The sequence below is a fragment of the Larus michahellis genome, chromosome 3 (genome assembly GCF_964199755.1).
Source record: "Larus michahellis chromosome 3, bLarMic1.1, whole genome shotgun sequence".
Lineage (NCBI taxonomy): Eukaryota > Metazoa > Chordata > Aves > Charadriiformes > Laridae > Larus > Larus michahellis.
Window position 1 is genome coordinate 19,776,349 of NC_133898.1, and position 21,932 is coordinate 19,798,280.

General features: G+C 49.9%; 1 protein-coding gene across 3 annotated transcripts in view; it reads right to left on the reverse strand.

Annotated features, from left to right (window-relative positions):
- Positions 1 to 21,932, reverse strand: part of GALNT14 (polypeptide N-acetylgalactosaminyltransferase 14) — a 103,602-nt gene that overhangs the window by 40,189 nt on the left and 41,481 nt on the right. For all 3 annotated transcript variants that reach the window (XM_074578962.1, XM_074578963.1, XM_074578959.1), the window contains one exon: positions 3,708 to 3,806. In XM_074578962.1, coding sequence (XP_074435063.1) covers positions 3,708 to 3,802 — 95 coding nt within the window. In that variant the 5' untranslated portion in view covers positions 3,803 to 3,806. The remainder of the gene's footprint in view (positions 1 to 3,707; positions 3,807 to 21,932) is intronic.

Below are 21,932 nucleotides of genomic sequence, written 5' to 3' on the forward strand. Positions count from 1 at the left end.
TTTTTTAAAAAAATGCCTCTGTATTGCTTATTCTCTCCCTTGCTCACGCCTGCCTGCCTTGGCTTTACTCACACAGTCCCATCCCCATACTGTTGGAGACTCTCACGATCTGTAATGCACTGACCCTTGGAGCTTGAAATACGTGAAAACGAACCATGGGAGGGATAAGAAACTTGACCAAGGTAATTCAAAAAGTGAGTAGCAGAAACAACAACCCAATGGCACTTCCTCACCGTCTGCACAGTAAAAAAAAAATCTCAAGAGCTACTTTGCTATTCACCATAGAATCGCAGAATCATAGAATGTGTTGGGTTGGAAGGGACCTTTAAAGGTCATCTAGTCCAAACCCCCCTGCAGTAAGCATCCATCTCCTTCTTTCTGGCCTCTTCTCCCCTTTCCTATTTCTCTTTCTTATGACACCCTGCCCCTACTACATGGACATGTTCGTATCCACCAGCATAGTTACATATGCATTTATAAACGCTGACTACATCATTTGCAGAGATTTGGACATTCGATTAGTTTAGCTTTTTTTTTTTTCCCCTCTTCTTTTCTTCCAGCTGGCAAACGGTCAGAGAAAACATCGTGAAACTTTAAAATTAATTCATTATTCAACACAGTCCACTAGCTTTTCTCAATAGCTCTGACGATGCAAATTGTTCATAAACGAACTGTCACAAACGCTCGCAACGTGACTTGCGTACTGGGTGCTGCAGAGGCCGCGTGTTGGTGCCTCTGCTTCATGGGTCAGAGCACTCACATCCCCACCAAGAACCGAACGCCACACACCAAGCCTGCAATACAGCTCAGCCTCAGCACACAGTGAGCATCAAAGCTCTCAAGCACCTAGCAAAAACGTTGGAATAGCAAAATCCCTCCTGTTCATCATGTCCGTGGTCCCTTCTGTGAGAGCTGATGTCCATCCCTGCTTAGACGGTGCCTTCAACAGCATTTCCCTCTGCCACCCCTCTGTGTTTACATGGGGTCCCATAAGAAGTGCTCCCTTTGGGGGGATGGTGCCCTATCGCCACATGGCTTTGGAGAAGCCAAGCAATGTCCCTTTGCCCTGTTTCTTGCTCCTGCCACGGCAGTTAAGTGAGAACATTCATTTTGCAGTGGGGCTGGAAAATCTAACTCGCTGGAACTCTGGAAACCAGGTTTGCAACCCAAAATCTTCCACCAGCCAGAGACAAATCACCTCTCTGTTCCTCAGTCTGTCCATCTGTCACCTGGGTTATACTAAGAGCGCACCACGGAGATGTACTGGGGAGAACAGGGTGGAAGAGGTGCCCATTTTACTCACGCACATGTGCTCAAAGTGCTCAGAGACACTTGGCCGCAGACCGTTCCAAAAGGCACAAAGCAGTGTCAGGAGGACACAGTTTGTTGTAACTAGCCATGGAAAATGATCCATGTTGTTACAGCCACCATGGGATGGAGTTATCTGGAAGATCCAATTAAACTAAACATTTGCCGAGCGAGGGGGGGGAAAAAACAGAGCAGTCAAAAGGCACAGCAAATTAACCTACAGAGGCTGACGAGGCAGATGAGCTCTCAGCTGGGTCCACAAACAGGCAGGGAGATGGCAATATGTGCAGTCATGGCTGGAGAGGAGCAGAGCAGGAGCTGCATCACCAGCACAACTTGCCACCAAGGGCTGGTACCCCTGGGGCCGGTTGGATCAACGCAAGCCTCTAAGTACTGCATCCAGGAGGAAAACAGTGGACCTTGATGCCAGGAGGCCACCTCCAAACCAGAAGGATGGTCAGCTCAGGAGAGCTCAGGATCTCAGCCCAGGGAGAGGCAGGGGAGGTGGGGACCCAAAGGCTGTCATCTCGGTTCCTCCCTGTCCGGGCTTGCCTCTGTGGTGCAGCTCAGTGGGATACTCTGCAGGGCTCTAGCACCATTTGGAGATCAGCCTTCAAGAAAGAGGGCTCAGAAGGGCCCCAGAGCTGGGGAAAACCTCCCCACAGACAAAACACGAGCGCTGGAATTGCCGGGGCACATGAGCGGGGAGGAGCAGTGCACGGTGGCAAAGCTGTGGTGGAAATCACGTGCAACCAGGTAAAGAAGGCCATAAGGCCAATTAATCAAGGCAAGAAAAGAAAAGAAGAGGAGCAAGGAAGAAAGTCTTTTTATAGCTGGAAATCAGAAACTTCAGAGGACAATATTCTAGAGGATGAAGGAAAAATTCAAATTACCTGTATTTCTAACCTTGCCATCATTGCAATGGACAGTTCTCTAATGAAGCCAGATACGGAGGTCCAGGCATCAGAGCCGTATCATGGGTCTAACGTGTCTCATGTGACATCACTCATGATCATACCTGCATGGACAGTCAAGTGCTGAGTTAGGGGGACAAATGAGATTAAAGTCCACCACTGCACTTTCCATGTTATAAGCATCCTGTGTCTCAGGGGCTACAGGACTGCATTTCGCTTTGCCTTGCCATCTCTATTCCAATGGGTTCTGGAGGATGGGAAACCCATGCAAGGCACTGTAAAGATAAAAGAGAAGGTCCAGGATCAAGGAGCTGGTACACAGCACCAAGTGTCAGTGCTATGACACCCCAAATCCCCACACCCTAGAGAGAGAAAGCGGTGATAGGTTATTAAGTGTGAAGCGAAGGAGATGGGATTGGGCACCAAACCATAAAGCAAAGCAGGAATTCAACTTCAGGACTGTCAAACTCACTTGTGGCACTGGGCGTGTTCACCTGAGGAAGGATGCTGTTTGCAGAAAAGAGCCCAGCGAGGATGTGACAGCGAACAGGGCACAGCTGTAGTCTCCCCCCAGCCAGCAACCCCAATCTGACCAGTACCAACGATGGCAAGAGGTCCCTGGGGATGCCAGAGTTTAGCCGACAAGGCTTACAGCCCAGCAGAAACCTTCACTATGTGGGCATGAAACACACCTGCAAAACACTTATTACTGGCACAGAGCACAGCACACCCAAGCTCGCTACAGAAGAACCCACCAGCCGAGACCTGGAGGCAGACCCCTCAAAGGTCACTATATCTTCCTACAAGAGAACATGCAGATTCGAGGCACGCATTGGGATTAAACGCCCATTTCAAAAACCTGCAGCGAAAATGAAGCCTTTAGTCTACCCACTACAGCAAAACACAGCCAAGAACAAACCGACAAATGAAGGAATGGCCGCATGCCCAGAGCGCTCCACCGAGTATCCAGAGGAGTACAGAAACCGTCCTTGAAAAATCTAGTCTCCATGTACACCATTAGGGCTTCTCAATTAGCAAGCCTTTCTGGCACTCGATGGGTCACCAGAGAAGCTCAAGCAGCAGTGCCGGAGCAGGCATCTGCAGAATAATAGCCGTCCCTAGAGGACTGGGACAAAGTACAGCTGAGCACCGGGACCCAGCTGGATATAAAACCTCTTATCCCAGACTCTGTCTCATCTTCTGCCGCTCCCCGAAGAATGCCCTGTGCCAGATCCTGAAAAAGGAGCACAACTACTTACTTTTCTGAGCGTCCCACTGCAAAACCTGCTTCTCAGAGACGAGCTTTCATGCTAATTTCTCCCGGTAATCATTTGAGACCGTAGCCGGTAGGTCCAGTCCCCTCGAGTGCAAACAGATTCTGCCTTTATTCACGAAAACCTCTAGCCCAATCGTTCTTCTTTTTTTTTTTTTCTTTTTAAGACCTTTTATAAACAAGAGTATTTCCAGCAGACTGGGAGCTCTTACCTCCGGATGGTCCTTAGCAGGGTGGACCTGGCCTCGTTGTGGAAGGTGATGATGACGCTGGTTGGCGGCAGGTCCTGGCGGTAGTGCAAAGTCATACACCTGGGGAGGGAGAAAGAGGAAAAGGCCGTTCAGCTGCTGGAATTCAAAGTGGGAGCTCACTTCATTAACGCAGGCAGCAGAGTCCATCAGCAGATGGTCCTCCAGCCACTATTAAAAAAAAAAAAAAGGAAACAAAAAAAAAAAGTTCTTCTCCGTGAATCCTTTCTGAAGGAGTCCAGACACTGCCAAGTAAGTCATGGAGGATTAAAGCAGCAAAAAGAGCTTAACTGTCATTAATAGGATGGGATGAGAAAGGAGGCACGCAGCTTGCAGCCCTTTTCTCTAACTTCTCTTCCCAGCTAGCCCACCCTCCTGGTGCCACCAGCCCCCCACACCAACAGGCAGTGGGAAGATAAAGGCCCTCCCTTTTTATATTAGTTAGGGCAACGCCACCTTCAGCAAAGATACTCCTCGCTGACGTTAGCACGATGGGATCAGGAATGGGTCCTTCACGCCAAAGGTGAGGTGCTCACAGAAGGCCACCTGCAAGTCTTAACGCTGCCTCGGTGGCTTTCTGAGCTTCATGGGGCTTTCAGTGTCATCTCAGAAGTACTGAGTTACCGTGACAAGGGTTTTTCTTTCTTAAACTGAGGCAGGGGCCCGAGCACTCTCGCACCCACCCGGCTGGTGGCACCAGCAGAGGTAGGAGCATCGTTGCAGCTCCAGCTCTGAGCTGCCTCACTCCCACCTCCCGAGGCAGCAATTTCCACCAGCCGGCTGCAAAGTAAGCCAAGTCCCGTTTCTGAATTGATTGTTTCCTTATTCATTCTGCCTTAATGGCATAACCTGACCACGGGGAAGACTGGGATTTAACACTCTCCAAGCCAGCCTGCAGAAGGTGAAAACCCACAACTGCAACCACAGCCCCTGCTGCCTCCTTCCCAGGAGGAAACGTCGTAGACTTTCTAATTACTTTGACCTTTAGCTGATGAAATTTGTGGCTTTTATAGGCCAACACCAACATATTCCTAGCTCAGAAAATCCAGATACCCCTCCTACATCTGTGCCGCTCATCCCAGGTCCCTGTCGGCCCCTGTGACGGCCTTAAGATGACACACCAGTGGCAGAAGGGTGCCCTGTGCCGAGCCTGAGGAGCTCCTCATCGCAGCCACCATGCCCCTTTCCATCCATGCACCGCTCGCCTGCTCTTGTGTCACTGCCCAGGCGCTACCACTACCATCCTCAAACGAAGCAGGAAACAGAACTGAGCAACCACTCCGTCAACAAACCATCGGTTTCCTCCCCCAAAGCGACATAAATGAAAGGAAAAAAGAGTGAGCAACAGGTGAAATAATTCCAAAAGTTTTAAAAAAAAAAAAAAAAAAAGACACCTTGGCTGGGACAAAATATTTGCAAGCTTTCACTAAATTGGTTGCTGCCTTTTCTCATTCAAAGCCTTTCCCACATCCTGCCTCAACTTGACCAAAGCAGATTTGTCATTAATACCCTGTTCTTTCAGCATAGTCCCCAAAATTCATCATTCAACCAATTCTAATTCTAGGTCCACCCTCAAAGGACACTAAAGTTGCACGGCCACGCCGCACGCAGGAGAAAATTCTATGACATTGCCCCCTGCGACAACACCCTCATTCATCAAAGTTACGTCTCAGGGATGCTAAAGGCAGAGGGTTTCTGAATTACTAAACAGCGCCGGGTCATGGCCTGAGCTGCTCGGCTGGGTCACCACGGCCCCTTGCATCACCCAGCAGCCAACTTCAGCTGAGCTTTCCCAACTTGAGATGATGAGAAAGAAGCTGCTGCTGCTCGGCGCCTGGTTTGCCGCGCTCAGGCTCAGCTCTGGCTTGCTTTGCGGAGCTGCAGGGACAGACGGCGACGACGCTTGCTCTCCCCGTGCTATTTATACACCATTATCTCCCAACCGCTCCCAGATGCGTGTCCTTCCACCCACTACCAGCACGGCACCGGGAGGGAGTTTGTGTGGAGCAAACAAGGGGAGCTATTTCTGGAAAAGAATGAGAGCGTGTGGAAAATACAAAGTCATCAATACTTTACTTAGGTTATTACAATAGTTAGGAAGCGAATAAATAAAGCCTGGGTGGGTGCCTGCTGTATCATGCACCAGTGGGAGTGCTGGGGATATTGCACGCTGGCTGAGCCCACCAGCGCTGTGACGAAGGCTCCTCGTGCGTGACAACCACTTGATTTTAAAACTCCAGATGTCTACGCGCCCGATCAGCCTAATTATAGACAACACGCATGAGGAAAACACTGACACATCATATAGGAGCACACCTCCAGAGCTTGGTCGCTGGCTCTGTGACCCACCCCTGGACTTCTGTCTAATGAGGCTGGTTGCATCCCAAAGACGGGACTGATGACCACACTGCCGCTACGGAGCGGGCAGGGACCTGGCAGTATCCCCAGCCTCGCTCCGCCTCTGTGACCAGCCCCACAGGTGGGACTCGCCCCCCCAAAAAACAGCCCCAAAAGGGTTGGGCTGAGCTGCTGCATCTGCCAGGGCTCCTCCAGGGTCCCTCCGGAGCCCTGACTCTGTCTTTACCCAGGACTTTACACCCAGGCCCTTCCTTTGGGAGCCCTCCCAAACTTTCCTCCAGTTGTTCCCTATTTTTTTTTTCCCCTTCCTCCCCCAGCATAACTGCAGCTAAACATCCCGACTCCTCAGAAAGCAGATTTCAGTTTCAGTTGTTGACTACAAGTGGTTTTTTTGGCACTTGCTCGGGTAATAAAAACCACAGCTTGGAAAAGCATTAAATCCAGCATGTCCAGAATTATTTTGTGTGACAATTACATCTGGGGTAATTTCAATTTAATACCTCACTGCAAGTGAAAATTGCAGCATGCAGCCCTAAAATTGCTGTAATAATGAAAATAAACCCGCTAAGAGCTGCCTGTGCTACCTCAGGCTGTCACTGGATAAACGTTTTGTGCTGCTTATGGTATTTCATTGGTCACCCAATTGCCAACAAGAAAAAAAAAAAACACACCACCAAAACCAAAACACCACCTACAACGTTTTCGGGAAACCAATGAAATTTTGAGGGTTGTGGTTTTTTTTTTTTAAATTGTTCCAAAAAAAAAAAAAAGTCATAACTGCGTTGTTTATAGTTGCAGTGTGTTGACTGAAACTCCCAGGCAGAAGTCGTGTAAAGTTGCATCCTTTGAACCCTTGCAGCAGCACTGGGGAGCAATCGTCGCACAACAAGTGCTAGTAGGAATGCTGCCAGACTGAAGTGCCTGCGACACGGTCTGCTCCACCAGCTCACCGCGTCTGGGGGACCAAAACAAGTCAGGAGCTAGGCTGGCCTGCCCTAAAAACCCCAGAGAGAGAGAGCATCCAGCTGGAGAGATAATTGTTATTTCCTCCTGCGAATCCAGCAGTCAAACTTCCATTTGATGGGAAGTTTAACTTTTCTGTTTTAAGGTTATTCCCCATTCAAATTTGAAATAATTTCAGAGCCAGAAAGTTATGAACGGGGCATGCTGGCTGCAGACATCTTAGGAATCACCCTTGGAAAATCCCAGCCTGGACTGGCTGCTTGCTGTACTTCCTTCAGGGTGGAAGGACCAGCACATCTCATCTCCCTCTTCCCAATATGTCAGTAATGGCTCAGGAATAAATTATGGCGCGCCCATTTGGTGGGGCAGGGAGCAGACAGCCAGAGCACTGCACTCATTGCAGGAATCGCAAAGCCCTCCCACAAAGTCCAGTGTTCCTCACAGTCCTCCAAAGTCCCGCACTCTTGAAGACATTTTTCCAGGGTTGCTTCGCCCCTTGCGCTCCTGGTGAGCCATGTAGTATCACACCCTGGTGGCCTCTGCACACAGCCACCCCTGCATCCATAGAGGTCCTCCTGATGGGGCAACGCATGCCCATTCCCAGGACTTTTCAACCCATCTTAAATTTAAAATGGCAGACTTTACTCCTAGTGCCCCTTACCGAACGAAAGCCCACCTTGGAAACACCACTACACAGCACAATGGTAAAGACTAACGGTGTGAACAGAGAGGGACCCTGTTCCCCAGCCCCTCCTGGTCCATCCCTTGGCTCATCCAGAACATGCTTTTTCCTTTACATTTGCCATCATGTGCCCACAGAGTTGCACCGCGTCTCCTAAAATCCGCCTCTTATGCTCACTCTTTCCTGTGCCTCATTAATGTCCTTCAAGCGATGATTATCCTCATCCCGCAGCCCCAGCCCTCCCTGCCAGGCTTCTGCTCATCCCGCTTTTCTGCTTCAACAGCCATCACTTGCCAGCAGCTCTGCTTTGAATTTTTAACATTTTCCATGAAGTCCAAACTCTCTCTCAACACAGCTCACCACTTCCAAAGGGCTCTCCGTATATTTACTTTGAACAGCCAGACGCACGAGACGGAGTTATACACCATCTTTCAACTCCCTCCTGGCTCCCCTCTCCTCCTTGGAAAAACATGGGAGAGCGATCTCATCGCTACGCATCTAAACCAAGAGTATTTGGGTTTGTCTCCACACCACAGCCACAAGGTTCTCCCTCTCACATCGACCCAGAGGACAGGGACCTGCCATCAGAAACAGTGTGGGCTCACACCACCACTGAAGGACAAACCTAAAGACACATGCAAGAGTAACACCACAGCAGTGTAACTGCCATGAGCTGCATGTTATGGATTTGGATGCTCCACTAGAAGCAGAGACGAACTTGGTGGAAAGGGGAAGAGCATATAAACTCCTTTTAGCTCACAGAAAAAGTGAACTGAGTTACACAAATCTCCACAGGAACTTCAAGGAAGAGTTAATACTAATGTCAAAGCTCCCAACTCGCACCAATTCTGGAAGAAGAGATCTTGCCAGCCTGATGCACACCTCTGAAGGGACTCAGCCAGTCAGGACCAGAGCAAGCCTCTGCTCCAGCCTGGTCTTGGGCTGGACCGAGTCTTCCATGCCTGGGAGAAGCCTCTACAGCTTTGCTCAGGCCACACACCAGTCAGTCAATGACTACCTCCCAGGAACCTTGTTCTCACCGGGCTCTCAGATGGTGAGACAGAGCAGCAGCGCAAGCGGAGGAGATAGAACGGAGATGCCGAAAACATGTTGGTACCTTACAGAAGGGACAGGAGCCATTCTGCTTCTGGAAATGGGCGGCAGTCCAAGAAAGAAAGACAAGGAGAGCTTTCTTTTATCGTTTTCCTTTTTATCATGAAAACCAGCTCAACCCTCTCTGGCTTGAGTTGCTTCACCTAACTATTGCAGCAGGGCACCCTTGGCGTAGTCACTCCACTTCCTCCCTCCAGGACCCCAGAGGAAACTGGAGCGAGCCTTGACAACCAACCAGGTGTGAGAAATTACTCCCTTGGAGGAAAATGAAAATTACTGCCTTAGGAAGGGAGGAAGCCACCTACCATAGGCAAGCAAACAGTCGCCGGTGGGAGGGAAGGGATTAGAGCCCCAGCTGCCTTGCCACAGCCAGTACCGAACGTGCCCAGGCTCCGCACGCCTGTAGGGATGGCAGGACATATAGGCACCTTGGTCATACCTCTCAAGACAACCTCTCAGGGTGGCACAGCCCCCAGCCAGTGGGAAAACACTGTGTCTAAACCCTGTCTTCGAACCGAAGCAAAGTTACAGGCGATTTCCATGAAAATACTCTAAAAATAGGGACCCTAGACATGATGTGATTTAGAGCTATATAGCAATGTATGTGTCAAATCGCATGGAAGCTAATAAGTTCATAGATCTTACTGCTGGACAGGACCACGCGCTGTCTCACCTGACCTCTGGGTAACACGGTCTTTGGCATTTTTCCCAGTTATCCGTGCATTTCTCAGTTATCCATGCATTAAACCCAGTGACTTGTGTCTGACTGCAGAGTACCTTTCAAAAAATCATTACTTCATGCCCTCCAGAGATGGAAAATCCAAGAAGCGCTGTTCACGTTACAGCCAATACGTCAGTCTCATACAACAATTTGGCATTTGCATGACCAGAGCACGTACAGGGGTCAGTGGCCTTCTTCATGACATTCACCTCCCAACACCACCCTCAGTTCTTCTTGGCTCTCCCCAAGACATCCTTCCTGCATGTTACCTCAAAATATTTTGTCACCCTGCTTTGAGAGACCTTCAAAATCCTCCTTGGTCTTCCCAAGATATGCCAGCACCTCCTCCTCCTTCTACAGGTACACTTTGCACCCCCTCAATCATGACAATTACTAGCAAGACTGCCAACTGGAAGGAGGGCTGACCTATGTCTGCCTTGTTGTCCATCTCCAGCACCCGCTGCTTGCACATCCTGCACTTGGGATGGGATCTGGGACAAAAACCTACCAAGAAAGCTCTGGGGTTTCTTCCATAACACCAAGAGCTTTGATGCAGAGCACTCCACCAGGACACACCACAATCTGAGCGTGAATGTCAGTGCTCAGAGCACGGATGTGACCTTTGTAGCACTACAGGAAGAGCAGTAGTTGCGGAGATTGCCATCAGCTACAGACCTTCTTGCATCTATCCTGGTCCTGTAGGCCCACTCCGGGTTGGCCGTGACCATAGGCAGGTTGGTGCTACGGAAACACCAAAGGGCCTAGAGCAAAGAGGCTGAAAAAGCAGTTGGAAGGCAGAGGAGTCTGGAAAGCAGCCGTGCCAAAAGGAAACAAGAAGAGACGAGGAGTCAGATGTCAGCTGGTGATGCCATGTGATCACAGGGAATGCCAGCCAAAGTTTGGCTTGCCAAAGTGAAAAAATACCTTGAGAAAGGTCGGTAGGATTTCTCTGTGCCGGACTGGCACGTGCCCCAGGTTTGCATTCCCAAAAAGGGACTGAAAAGTGCCCAGGATGGCATGCAACAGCCTCAGTGGCTGCTAGGGCAGGGAGAAATGGGGGCGATCCAAAGAGAGGAATCCCCGGTTGAACAGACAACTTGGGACTGTGCAAGGGCTTGAACGAAGGTGAGGAGGCACCTCTGCAACAAACATGCAATGGCAGTTAGCATCAGAGCTGAGAAGGAATTATTTAGCAGGCTTTAACTAGATGTAATTGGATAAAACTGTAAGGAAGACCAACAGGAAAACACTGCCAGGGCGCTGAACCAGTTCTGGCTGTAGATTAGACTTCCAGAGGAGCCTGTCCAAGTCCCCACCTCTCCCCTCCCCAGCACATGCTACCACAAAAATACTAGAAAACGGGCAAAAGAGAAGAGCCCTCCCAAGGGCAGGAGAAGATGCAGTGGCTGATGGAAGAAGTCTTCTCAGCCTCTGTGTTCTTCTGAAGCTGATGCGCTACCATCAATGTGATGGTCACAGCTGGTCTTTGCCTGAAGGCAAGCAGCTCCAAGCCTTGGCAGGGGACCACCATGCACGTGGTCCACCAGGGCAGGGACCTGCAAACAGGAACCCGGGTTCAACTCAACTGCGGGTCGTCCAAGTAGGACATTTTTCTACACAGCTTCTGGAAATTGAAACAGTGCTATATTTGGCTAGTGCACAATTAGAATTTCCTGTAACTCACTGTCTCTTTCTTTCTTTCTTTTCCCTGCAAGATAGATATCTAAAAAATTAATCAAACGGCTAAATTCGAAGAAAGGCAAGCAGGCAAAAATAACCTTCTGTGCACAAGACGTGCTGCTGCCTGCAAACCTCAAAACCGACGAGATGATACATTTATAATTTATTAAAAATTTGCTGGATTTTTGTCTTTGGAAAAGGGGAGGGGGAAAAAAAGAACCTACTAAAAAAAGGAAGGAGAGAATAGCATGGCTGCACTTAAAAACAAGTTAAACTAGATTGTGTGTCTTGATTTGCAAAGCAGCTCATGAATAATTCAGACTTCCAGGGCCCTCCACACAGACTCAGGGTCTGTCTTGCTTCTTGACTCCCCCCACCCTTCTGTCCTCAGAACTGAAGAAAAAAGAAAAAAGGAGCCAACAAAAGTAAAAAAAAAAGAAAACAACAACAAAAAAAAGAACGTTCTTTGTTTTCAGTAGGATTTTAAATCGTGGCCAAATTTCTGATGCCAGTTTTACTGGAATACCAGAGCTGGCATCAAAGTTTTTCACTTGGTGAAAGTAAAAGCAAAATCTGGCACCTTGCACCTTCCTGGAAAGCCACCAACCCTTTATTAAAGATCTTTAGAAGCCAGGACAACCTGAAATTCTACTTCAGAGGGTCAGAATCATGGATGTAAAGATTCATTAGGGAGGATGCTTTCTGACCAGAGCTTCCTGGCACCACGTGGCAAAGCAAAGCAGTGAAAGTCCTCATCCCCACAACGCCTCCTTAGCCGTAACTGGAGAAGCACAAACCCAACTCCACGCTGCAATAGCTCAAAAACACTTTAAGCATGCAGGGATCTGCAGTGCTTACAACAAAAATCCACCCAAATAGCCCTGAAACATTGCCTGGGATCGCCCTTTTGCTACAGTTGATGGAGTAGGACTTTAAGGCACTGGGTAGCTGAAAAAACAAACAAGAGTTTGATGGAAGAAACTGTCTCATGGCCTTAATTATCAATAGTAGCGACCCTCGGAGAATTAGATCCATTGCTTACTAATACTCGGCTTCGATTTCAGCCTACGCACACATATTGGGTCAATAGAAATACTGAGACGAGCATGAAAGTTAAACAAACAACTTCATTCTGTCAGAATTACTTGGAGCAAGTTATCAAAGTAATCGATGGCACGTAATAACTATAAGACAGATGGTCAATATCTTATAGCAGTCAAAGGCAGAGATGGCTCTAGCAGAGTGATCAATGGCACCCCAGGAACGCCAAAGCACTTGGTGATGAAGCAATGTCCATCATGAAGTCATCAGCGGGCCCCGGCGTGGTTTAGGAGAGCGACGCATCACTCTCTGCAATGGACACTGAGACGAGCAAGGTTTTCTCTTCCCTATAAAAACCCCAGGACCCTCTCTGTCCATTGCAGAGGAGGCGGCACACAGAGTTTAAAGAGGAGACCCAATGCCTCCACGGAGGATGAGTGTGCCAACACTGGTCAATGAGGGCCACAGCCTGGGACGTGGTCGATGCTGGTCGATCAGAGACCCCCATCCCTCCCTTTGGTGGGAAGAAGCCCTCCCCCCGGTGCAGGGATCACTGCGGCAGTGCTACATCATCCCACCGGTGGCTCTGGCAGCCGCCGACGCGCATCACGGCATCACTTCCACTCCAGCACATCGTTTGTTCCAGAGGAGCCCAACCTGTACTTTTCAACTGATACTCGAAATCACTTGCTTTTAAATACAGCCTGTCATTTTCAGATTACTAGAAGTGTCAAAAACATTTGAGATCTAAACAATTTTTTTTTCCTTTTCTGGATGAGAAAAACAGATCCCTTTGGCCTTAAGTTTTCCTGTGTTTTTTCGATTCACTGAGAGTTTTGCTTTTGTTTTATCCTGAAATTGCTAACTCCTGGCTTTTCTTTTTCTTAAATAACCAAAGAACCGAAACACGGTTATTCACTCAGCTCTGCTGAGCCCCGTCCACCCACACAGCCCTCAAATTCAGGCTCCAGAGATGTGGCACCGACAACATGGATGTAACCCAGGCATGGGGAGCGGAGCAGATCGGATCCCACCACCTGCTCAGTGTCCATTTCCAGCTTCAGCCTCTCGGATGAAAGCAGCGGTGCCCACGCCCGGGCATCGCTCACCTTGAAATGGAGCGATTCATCCTCAGGGCTCAGCGACTGGCAGGTCACTGTCTTTTATTAAATTCCCAGCTGTCCCCCCTCCCCGTCCCCCATCATGACAGGGACACGCAGAAAGATCACCGCACCACAGACAGATACCTGGGGAACGAGCTTTTATCTCTGGGTGAATGTGTCGCAGGAGTGGAGCTAATTAACTGGGGTTCTGTTTTTCAAAAAGGTTAATATTTTATCACATGTCTTCTGTCTTGAGGAATAATTAGCCCTGGCAGCACTAGCTCTGCCGTTTCCCAAGGGACTGAGCGAGAGACTGGAAGCTGGAGAGAGACACGTGGTATTGACGGACAGACAGCATCTCAGCTCTGGGCTAACAGTACATCTAACCAGCGGTTACTTCTCAACACAAACTAACCTGCTGTAGAATATTAAAGAGAGGCAAAACCCTGCTCCAAAGGCTGTGTGTATTCTGCTGGTCCTAGTCTACATCCTCAGGTACAGGGGATGCTCTAAACCAAGACACAGAGACTCAGCCAAGAGCTTCACGGCTCTGGCACCAGACCACCTTCTCCCCAGGCACCGCCACCAGCGCCAGCTCTGGGGCAGTCTCTTCCCTTGTTGTTCCGATGCCCTGGTCTACACAACAAGAGGGAAACCCCAAGGGCTCCCCCCAACTTTTCCATCCCAACGACAAACCCGTTCTCATGGGCGGAACCAACCGCTGAAGCAAATTCCCACGGGGACTGCAAAGAAGAAGGTTCCCTCAGTGCTCGCACAGAAGTCCTCATTGAGGGGTGCAGAACACAACATCTCCCCATGAGACTGCTAAGAACAGGGCTGGGATGCAAGCAGAGTAAATGGAGAAACTGGAAAAGGACGAGGGGAGAGTGACTTCAGATCGACCCAGAACTATTTTCTCCATGCATTTTTCTTGGCAAATGCAATGGATGGGTGGGTGGGGGAATTTCCAAAACTGTCTCACGGGGAAAGAAACCCAAAATAACTTCGGTGAAGGAAACCTATCACTTGGAGAGGGAGGAGAAACTGTTTTCAGCTTTTTTTTTTCCCTCTCCGAAACAGTAGTTTTTGTCAAGCAAAACATCAGTCCAAACAAAATAAAGGTGTGTTCTCCGCCAAGGAAGAGACAACTAGGATGGAGACTATGCCTGCTCCTGAGTGAGCTCCTCAGACTCTTCTCGGGAGGATGCCTGTCCCATGTGGATGCTTTTCCTACCCAGCAAGGCACTGTGGGGCTGCGACAAGGGACAACTTGGAGAAACAAAGCACAGCAAGCAGGAAATTTAATATTATACCATGGTGTTTGCAGGAGCAGTCCAGAGTCACCCCCACTGCCAGGAGCCAGGCTTCAAGACACTGAGGTCCTATGGGCTCCCCCGGTACCCACGCTGCTGATCCCCTTTGCCCTGCAGACACCTTTTAGCTGAAAACACAGCTCAGGAATCGTTTCTGCTCGCTGCGCAGACAGGTGCCATAACTCACACTCCTAGCACAGCTCTTTCAGATATAACTAACTTTGCCCTCCGGAAAAAAAAAAGAAAAAAAAAAAAAAAAAGAGTAACACAGCCACTTAACTGACACATCCTCCTGCATTCAAAACACCCGCCTATACATTTCCATCAGCTCCTCGTACTGTCTAGCTCACTCCTCAACTCCTTCCCAAGAGTCGCCCTCATCTTTCTCACTCAAGGAAAGGGAAAGGAGGGGGAGAAACAGGACTGTAAATCCACTGCTGCAGAATAAGCACCGTCGCATTTGCCATTTCCTTACAGATCGAGACACAACCAACCCTGCTCCTGAAGAACACCGGCCTCCCCCTGCCCCAGCATCCCTTCCCAATACCGTTTTTAATTAAAGCCTCTCACAGCCTGCCTTTCTCTAGGCAGCCCCTCGAGATACAAAACCACGGCGCTTCAGATCCTGCCCCACTTGGTGGTCACAGACATCCAGCATCAGAGCCCGTGACTCCAGGGCACTGTTTGCAACCTGGGATCAGTTGAGCTGTGGTCCGAAAACCTGAGGGGAGCCACTGCACTGCCACGATGAGGAAGACACCTCCAAAACCAACAGGGCGTCAGTCCTTTCACTGTGATGTAGGTCGCCTGGCAGTAACGATTACCCTGCATTTCTGCCTAGGAGTCGCTTGTTGGCTGACCTGACCTACCATCTCCAGCTCCAGGAGCAATCAGGCAGGGGCTGGAGGACACAGTGGTATTGCAGGCTGCCATGGACATCAGAGCAAAATCTGGGCTTGGGTTGGGATCTTGGCACTTGGAAGCCTCTCTCCTCCCCAGCGAGGTCTGTGCAAGTCACGCAGGGTAGTTCAGATGTCAGTGGGGCCTGGAGAACACGCTAACCCCATGGCAGAAGCCCCATCACATCTGAGGAGAGAATAACATGCTCTTTGGGACAAGCGGATGTTGGGATGATGGTCTGGCCAGCAGTGTTGCCCAAGGACGGTCCCCAGCCCAGACAAAGGCAGCCACCTCAGGGGAGATACAACCCCTCTCAGTCCTCAAGCCCACCATAATCCCACTTCATGCCACCCCTTTTCATCACTACTTCCTCCCTCCCAATTAGAAAAACAAAAAGCTTCAGAAAAGGGAATTAAATACAAAGCAATATTTGGAAAAAGATCAACACATTCATCAAATTTGGTCCCCTGAAGCCACCAGCCTCTGTCTCTGAAGCCATCAGGCCTGCTCCTCAAGCCCTCCACCTCCATGGGCCACCAGACAACAAACTTGGGGCAGCAAACATCGCAGACTCTGTCACGCTTTGGGGTGACCACAGCCATTCCCAGGATGGGGACTGGGCCACACACCAGCCATTTCCCAGGACTCTGCATTTCCAGCCCAGTTCGCAGACGCTGAGTCCCCAGAGAGACCCATCACACCACCTGCGTGAGCCCTCCAGAAGCAGTAGGTGCAGTTATCGGAAAGAGGCACCTTACCAACTTCAGATGTCTCCACATTTATGCAAGATGCCAGCTCCAACAGAAGCAGGAGAACATGAAATACTGTTATTTTGCAGTGCTAAAATGGTCCAATGACTATTTTTCTCCACTTTCAGGCAACATCACAGAGTAGAGACTCCGTGGGATTTTTGTCTCTGAGTGGGAGATAGAATTTTGTCTCTGACCAAGTTTTGTCAAGCTTTAGGGAAAAGAAAAGTTTAGAAGGTCAGTTCCAACTTGAAACAAGGAATCAGGGTCACCACATCTCACACTGGATGCACTGCAGAGGATGCACAGTGGAAGGTAGGGCATGAAAACAGCTGCAGATCCCAAGCAGCATGAAAAGCGGATACTGAAACGCTGTGGGGACTGGGCTGAAGTCCAAGCAACCTCACCACGGGCAAAGCCTTGCAATGTCAAGCCAGAACTGTCACAGTCACGTGTCTCTTAAGTGCACCATTCTTAGGTGATGACCACAAAAGAGAAGAGAGAACTCCCCTCAGTGTTGTCCCACCAAGAATGACCTGAGGCCACCAAACATATCAATGTCACCCAAGCAGCAGCACAGACTCTTGCTTCTTGATCACATGGACGAAGGTCTCCAGTCATCTCAGAACCTCTAATAAGGTGACTGCACAGTGGTACACGGATTTGAAACACAGATTTGCTACTGACATAACAATCAATCCAGAAAAGGTGGCAGGCGGCGAGGACGGGAGGCTTGAGCAAGCGTGCTTCAATGCGCATCTAACCCTCTTCTCATTTAAATTCACTCCCTGTGAGTGAATTAGGCCCATCGTGTCTGCAAGATAGGAAAGATACAGGTAACGCAAGTGCTGCAAGGGCAGCTACTCAAGCACCTTCCAAGCTCACTACACGAACACAGGCAGCTGGGGGAAGAACTACAAATTATGTGTGCTGCAATCGCGGTTTGTAAGTTATGTCAGATCTTACAAAACGCTGGGCCAAGCCTGAGAGGCAGGAGCCCCAGAGGGCTCAGTGGCTTCTGCAACAAGAGAAAAACCTGATCTGATTTCAAGGCTGACCCTGCTTCCAGCAGGAGTCTAGATCAGAGACCTCCTGTGGTCTCCTCCTACCTGAATTATTCTACAATTTTACGAAGTGCCCGTTTCTGATTAATACCAAGGAAGACCTCTCTCACTCTCCTTTCTTAGCTGCTAACAACTGCAAATCTCAGTACTCCTTGTTCTCTGTGCTACCTGAAAACAATCCTTCTGGGTTCCTCAAATCTCCTTGGAGTTTCAAGTTCAAATTCATCCAGAAGACAATGTACAAAACGCCACTATGTGTGGTGAGCCCTCCAGATGGACTGCATCTACAAAGTGCAAAACTGAGCTCTTTTGAGTGAAAGACTCAGATTTTGGCCCACCTATAGTCACAGGTAGGTCAGGTTTATCCAACAGGCATGCAAAAGCCAGTGTTGGCCCAGAAGCGATGGGGAACAATCAGACCATCACAACCATGAGACGCTGGTACAGCTTCCTGACAGGGGCTGGGAGGCCAAAATAACTAGTGCGTGGTAGTCTGGAGGACACAATGTGCATCCTTACTCAAACTACCCCTCACCCTTAAGTTTTTGGCCAGATGTGACTGTCCCAGTTTGCATCCTCTGAATTGCACTTTGGACTTCATGCTTCGGTTCATTCTAAAGCCCCAGCTCACCAACACCACATAGGTCCAAACTGTGAGTGACAGCAAGTACAAACTCTAGCATAAAATGAGAGGTAGTGGGTTTTGATAAAAGAAGCTCCATACTGTGTCTTTTGTTAGCAGACAGCAAATCTTCCCAGCTAGGGGAACTGGCTGTGCTAGTAACCAACCTGTATAGCACAGGTTCAAACTCCTGGAGGGCTGAAGAGCTTGAAAACGGGGTAACTATGACCAGAAGAGATAATAAAGACAGTTCCCTAAAAAAAATAAATCCCAGCACATGACGATCCCCTCTTACATAGATGGTACGGCTGGATCTCAAATGGTGGATCAGTGCCAAAGCCATCTCTTTCACTGACTTTCAGCTGCTGAACTGCATTAAGCAAAGCTACAAAACATATTAAGGTACTTTCCCTGACATAAACAACCTGTGCTAACTATTTCTACTGCTGCCAAAGGGTTACCAGGTTGCACAGAAGCAATTCTCTCTCAAGACATTGCTCAGCCTGTGAAAGTTTCAAACTTAGGCCACAAAGGCCAGCTGACTGACAGCAAACAAAACCTGGGCCACTTCAGGCAGTTCCGCTTTATCCCCACGACACACACCAACTCCTGTCCTACTTGATGGACTGTTCTCATATCTTCATCCCCAGAGATCACAGCCTAAGGAGGTGATGGAAAACCAGTGTCGAGCACTGACCTCTTAGGGTCTGGTGTCCAAGAGACGAGAGCAATTATGCTGTTTCCTAATGGAGATAACTTTCATTTCAAATGTGTCTTCCACCATTCGTTTGTGTAACTGCTCACCTGCAGGGTCATGCTGTGCTCTTGCCTGGCATCAGGAATAAGAAGGATACCAAGACCAAAGGCAGAGTGATCACAGATCTCTCACCCAGCTGATTCAGTCTCAGAGTATCCTCTGCTGGCAAGAGACCCAAGGACAGCCCTCACCCATACAGGATTTTACCAAAATGTGATAAATCTTATCTTGTAATGAAATCACAAACACCCTGGCTTTGCCCAGAGAACAATGTAACAGCTGGAATAACAGATCAAGGGACAGAAAAACTCTGGGATATTGCTGGCAGTCACACAGCAGCTAATAATGAACCCCGAAAGCAAGAAGAGACCTGTACTCCCTTGCACCCAGCCCCTTCCAGCCCATGCAAAGCTCTGCCAGCCCCTCTCCCCACAGCACCGCGCACGTCTCCCAGGGGAACACCCACACAGGGACCCCCCAGCCCACACAAGAGAGTGCAGGACAGAGCAAAGCCAGCAGCACAGACACAGGACAGCGTGGGGACACCCCCTCCAGCTTTTGCCCATGCTGAGTCCAGAGGCGTGGGAGCATTTGGGCACTCCCTCTCCCCCATCCTCCTCACCAGGCTCCCTCCTTCACGTCTTACGAGTGTACAGCTCCATCCGTCCTCACGGACAGAGGTCCATCCCCCCTCCACCACACACTAGGCAACTCTGCTCAGACATGCCCGTCTCCCTGCTGCCCCACCACCCTTTTGCCCCAAGCAGCATCGGGCGTAGCGAGACCCCGTGCACGTGCACCCGCACCGCTTCTTGCCCTGGCCTACAGCACAGCACATCCAGAGTCAGCAACTCGCAAGACGCTGCCTGAATAAGCAAATTTTAAAAATAACAGAATCCCTCGGGACTCAGTCTGCATTACACACAGGAAACCAGATTAGCTCAGCTACAATCCAGAGGCCACAGTGAGAAATGTATGGAGTCAGCAAAGGGAAGGGCAACAGTAGACCAGGAAAGCCTCCAGTTTTAGTTCTACTCTCAACTGTTCAAGATCCATCCCAGTAACATCCCTGCAAACCTTCCCTCAAATTCAAAGGGGATTTGGCCACCTGGTAGGTACGTACTTGCTTCTGCAGGTCTAATGTTCAGGTACCGCTGAGTACGGCAGAGCAGAGCATAGCCCCACCTCTGTCCTCCCTATGGAATAAGGTGGGCTTTTCCACACATGTCATTCTCCAGACATTAAGTTCCTCCTCCGGGGACTCCCAAGAAACCAGGCGAGGAGGATAAGACGCTTAAATCCCTATGTGGGGTACAAAATGCATTCCTAGCTGCTGAGACCCAGTGTTCACCTCAATTAATCTCAAAGTGGTTTTGGTCTAACGGGCAAGGAAGTTGCTGGAAGATAAGGCAATGTGAGAAGTCCAAAGGGATCATAAACACACTAAGTCAAAGGCAATGCTGTCAAAATCTGCTTTTCTCCTCTTCGACTCTTCACTTCCAAGAAGATATTACAATATTCTCAGTGCACTTGACTGCTTGCCACTCCTGGGATGCAATCATCAAGTCAGCCAAAACCGGAGCCACTTCAAAACCCGCACGTGATGCAGCTGCCCTCACACAATCTGCACGCGGATGTCTACACACGCTCTCAGGTGCCGCACACCAAACACCTCCACACGGGACATGGGGACACAGGGAAGGTGTGCAGTGGCAGAGATCCATGCTCAGCCCCACCTGCCCGTGTACGCAGGTACCACGCCTGGCAGTGGTAGGACCGCTCTCAGGATGACGTGTTCCTCACGGTCATCCCCACGCAAAGCACAGTCAGGTATTTTCAACTACCCCAACTAAAGCTGCTCCAACATAATGCTGAACGTGCAGCCTCTGCACCCTTGGGATGCACGCTGCAATTAGCCGATCAAAATAATGCTGCAGGGTGTAGTGCTTGAGGGCTAAAATCCTGACTTTCCTGGACCCCAAGAACTCAAGACAGCAGCTCTCTGCCCCAAGGGAACGTCACAGGCATCACCTCTTCCCATCCCTCCATGAACTGCCCCCACGAGCAGAGCCACCAGCTCTGGGCAGCTCTCCCACCCAACAGACACTCTCCAGCCAGCACCGCGCTGTGGTTCGAGTGAAGAAACCTGGAGGAAGTCTTACGGTGTGTGTTGTTCCCTGCAAAGGGAACAGGACAGACTACGAGGGCAGAGCTTTTCTAAGGGGCACAAGTTGGCGTGATCAAGCCACCGGGCTGGCAGGAGGCTCTCATCTTCAGCAGATGATGCAACGCCTGATCTTCGTATCTGCCAGTATCCCTGCCAGCCTGGCATTTCAATCGCAACTTGATTTTAGCAGCTGCTTTCTCTCTCACAGACACGCACATATGCACACAAATGCACCCCCTCAAGCAGCTTTTAAATTCAAGCTTAGCTGGGTAGGTAGGGCCTCTTGTAAAGCACTTGGGAAGGGAGCACTTGGAGAGGGAGCTTCAAAAATTCAGATGATTATTGCCTTATGCCAGGATTTGAGAAGGGTCCATCACCGGCTTCCTTGCTCTACCAGCTCTTGAGACAGCACTACTAAACTAGTCTCTGTGCTGCGGAGGGAAAAAGCAAGACAAACAGAGGAAAACAGGCAGCTGGGGATGCCTGAGGCTGGCTGACGTGATTTGCAATAGCTAGAGAAGCCTGCTGGAGGCTCTTACCTCTCCTCCAGCCACCACCCTCTCGTCTACTCTCCTCATCCCCGATTTCACCTCCCTGCTTCAGCGCCGTCAGTGAGTGCAAACCCCAGCTCAGGTCGGTGCTGGCCGTGACTCGTGGTCCCAGCCCAGCCTGGCAGCCACAACAGCATCTGCACATCTATTAAACCCAACGGAGCGTTTGGGAGGCGGAGGTCAGCCTAAGCAGCATATGGAGCAACCGCCTGGCGAATACCGGCCTCCCCGGGAGCTGTCTGCCGCAGATGGAAAAAGCCCAGGAGCCATCACGACGAAGTCTTCTGGCTGGGGGCGACGCATCCTCCCTCTTGGCTTTCCAAGCTGCTGAGCAATACTGGAAACTTCAGCTCCTCTCCCCATGCGTGTGCCTGGCACTGACTCACGCGCTGACGGTTTGGACCT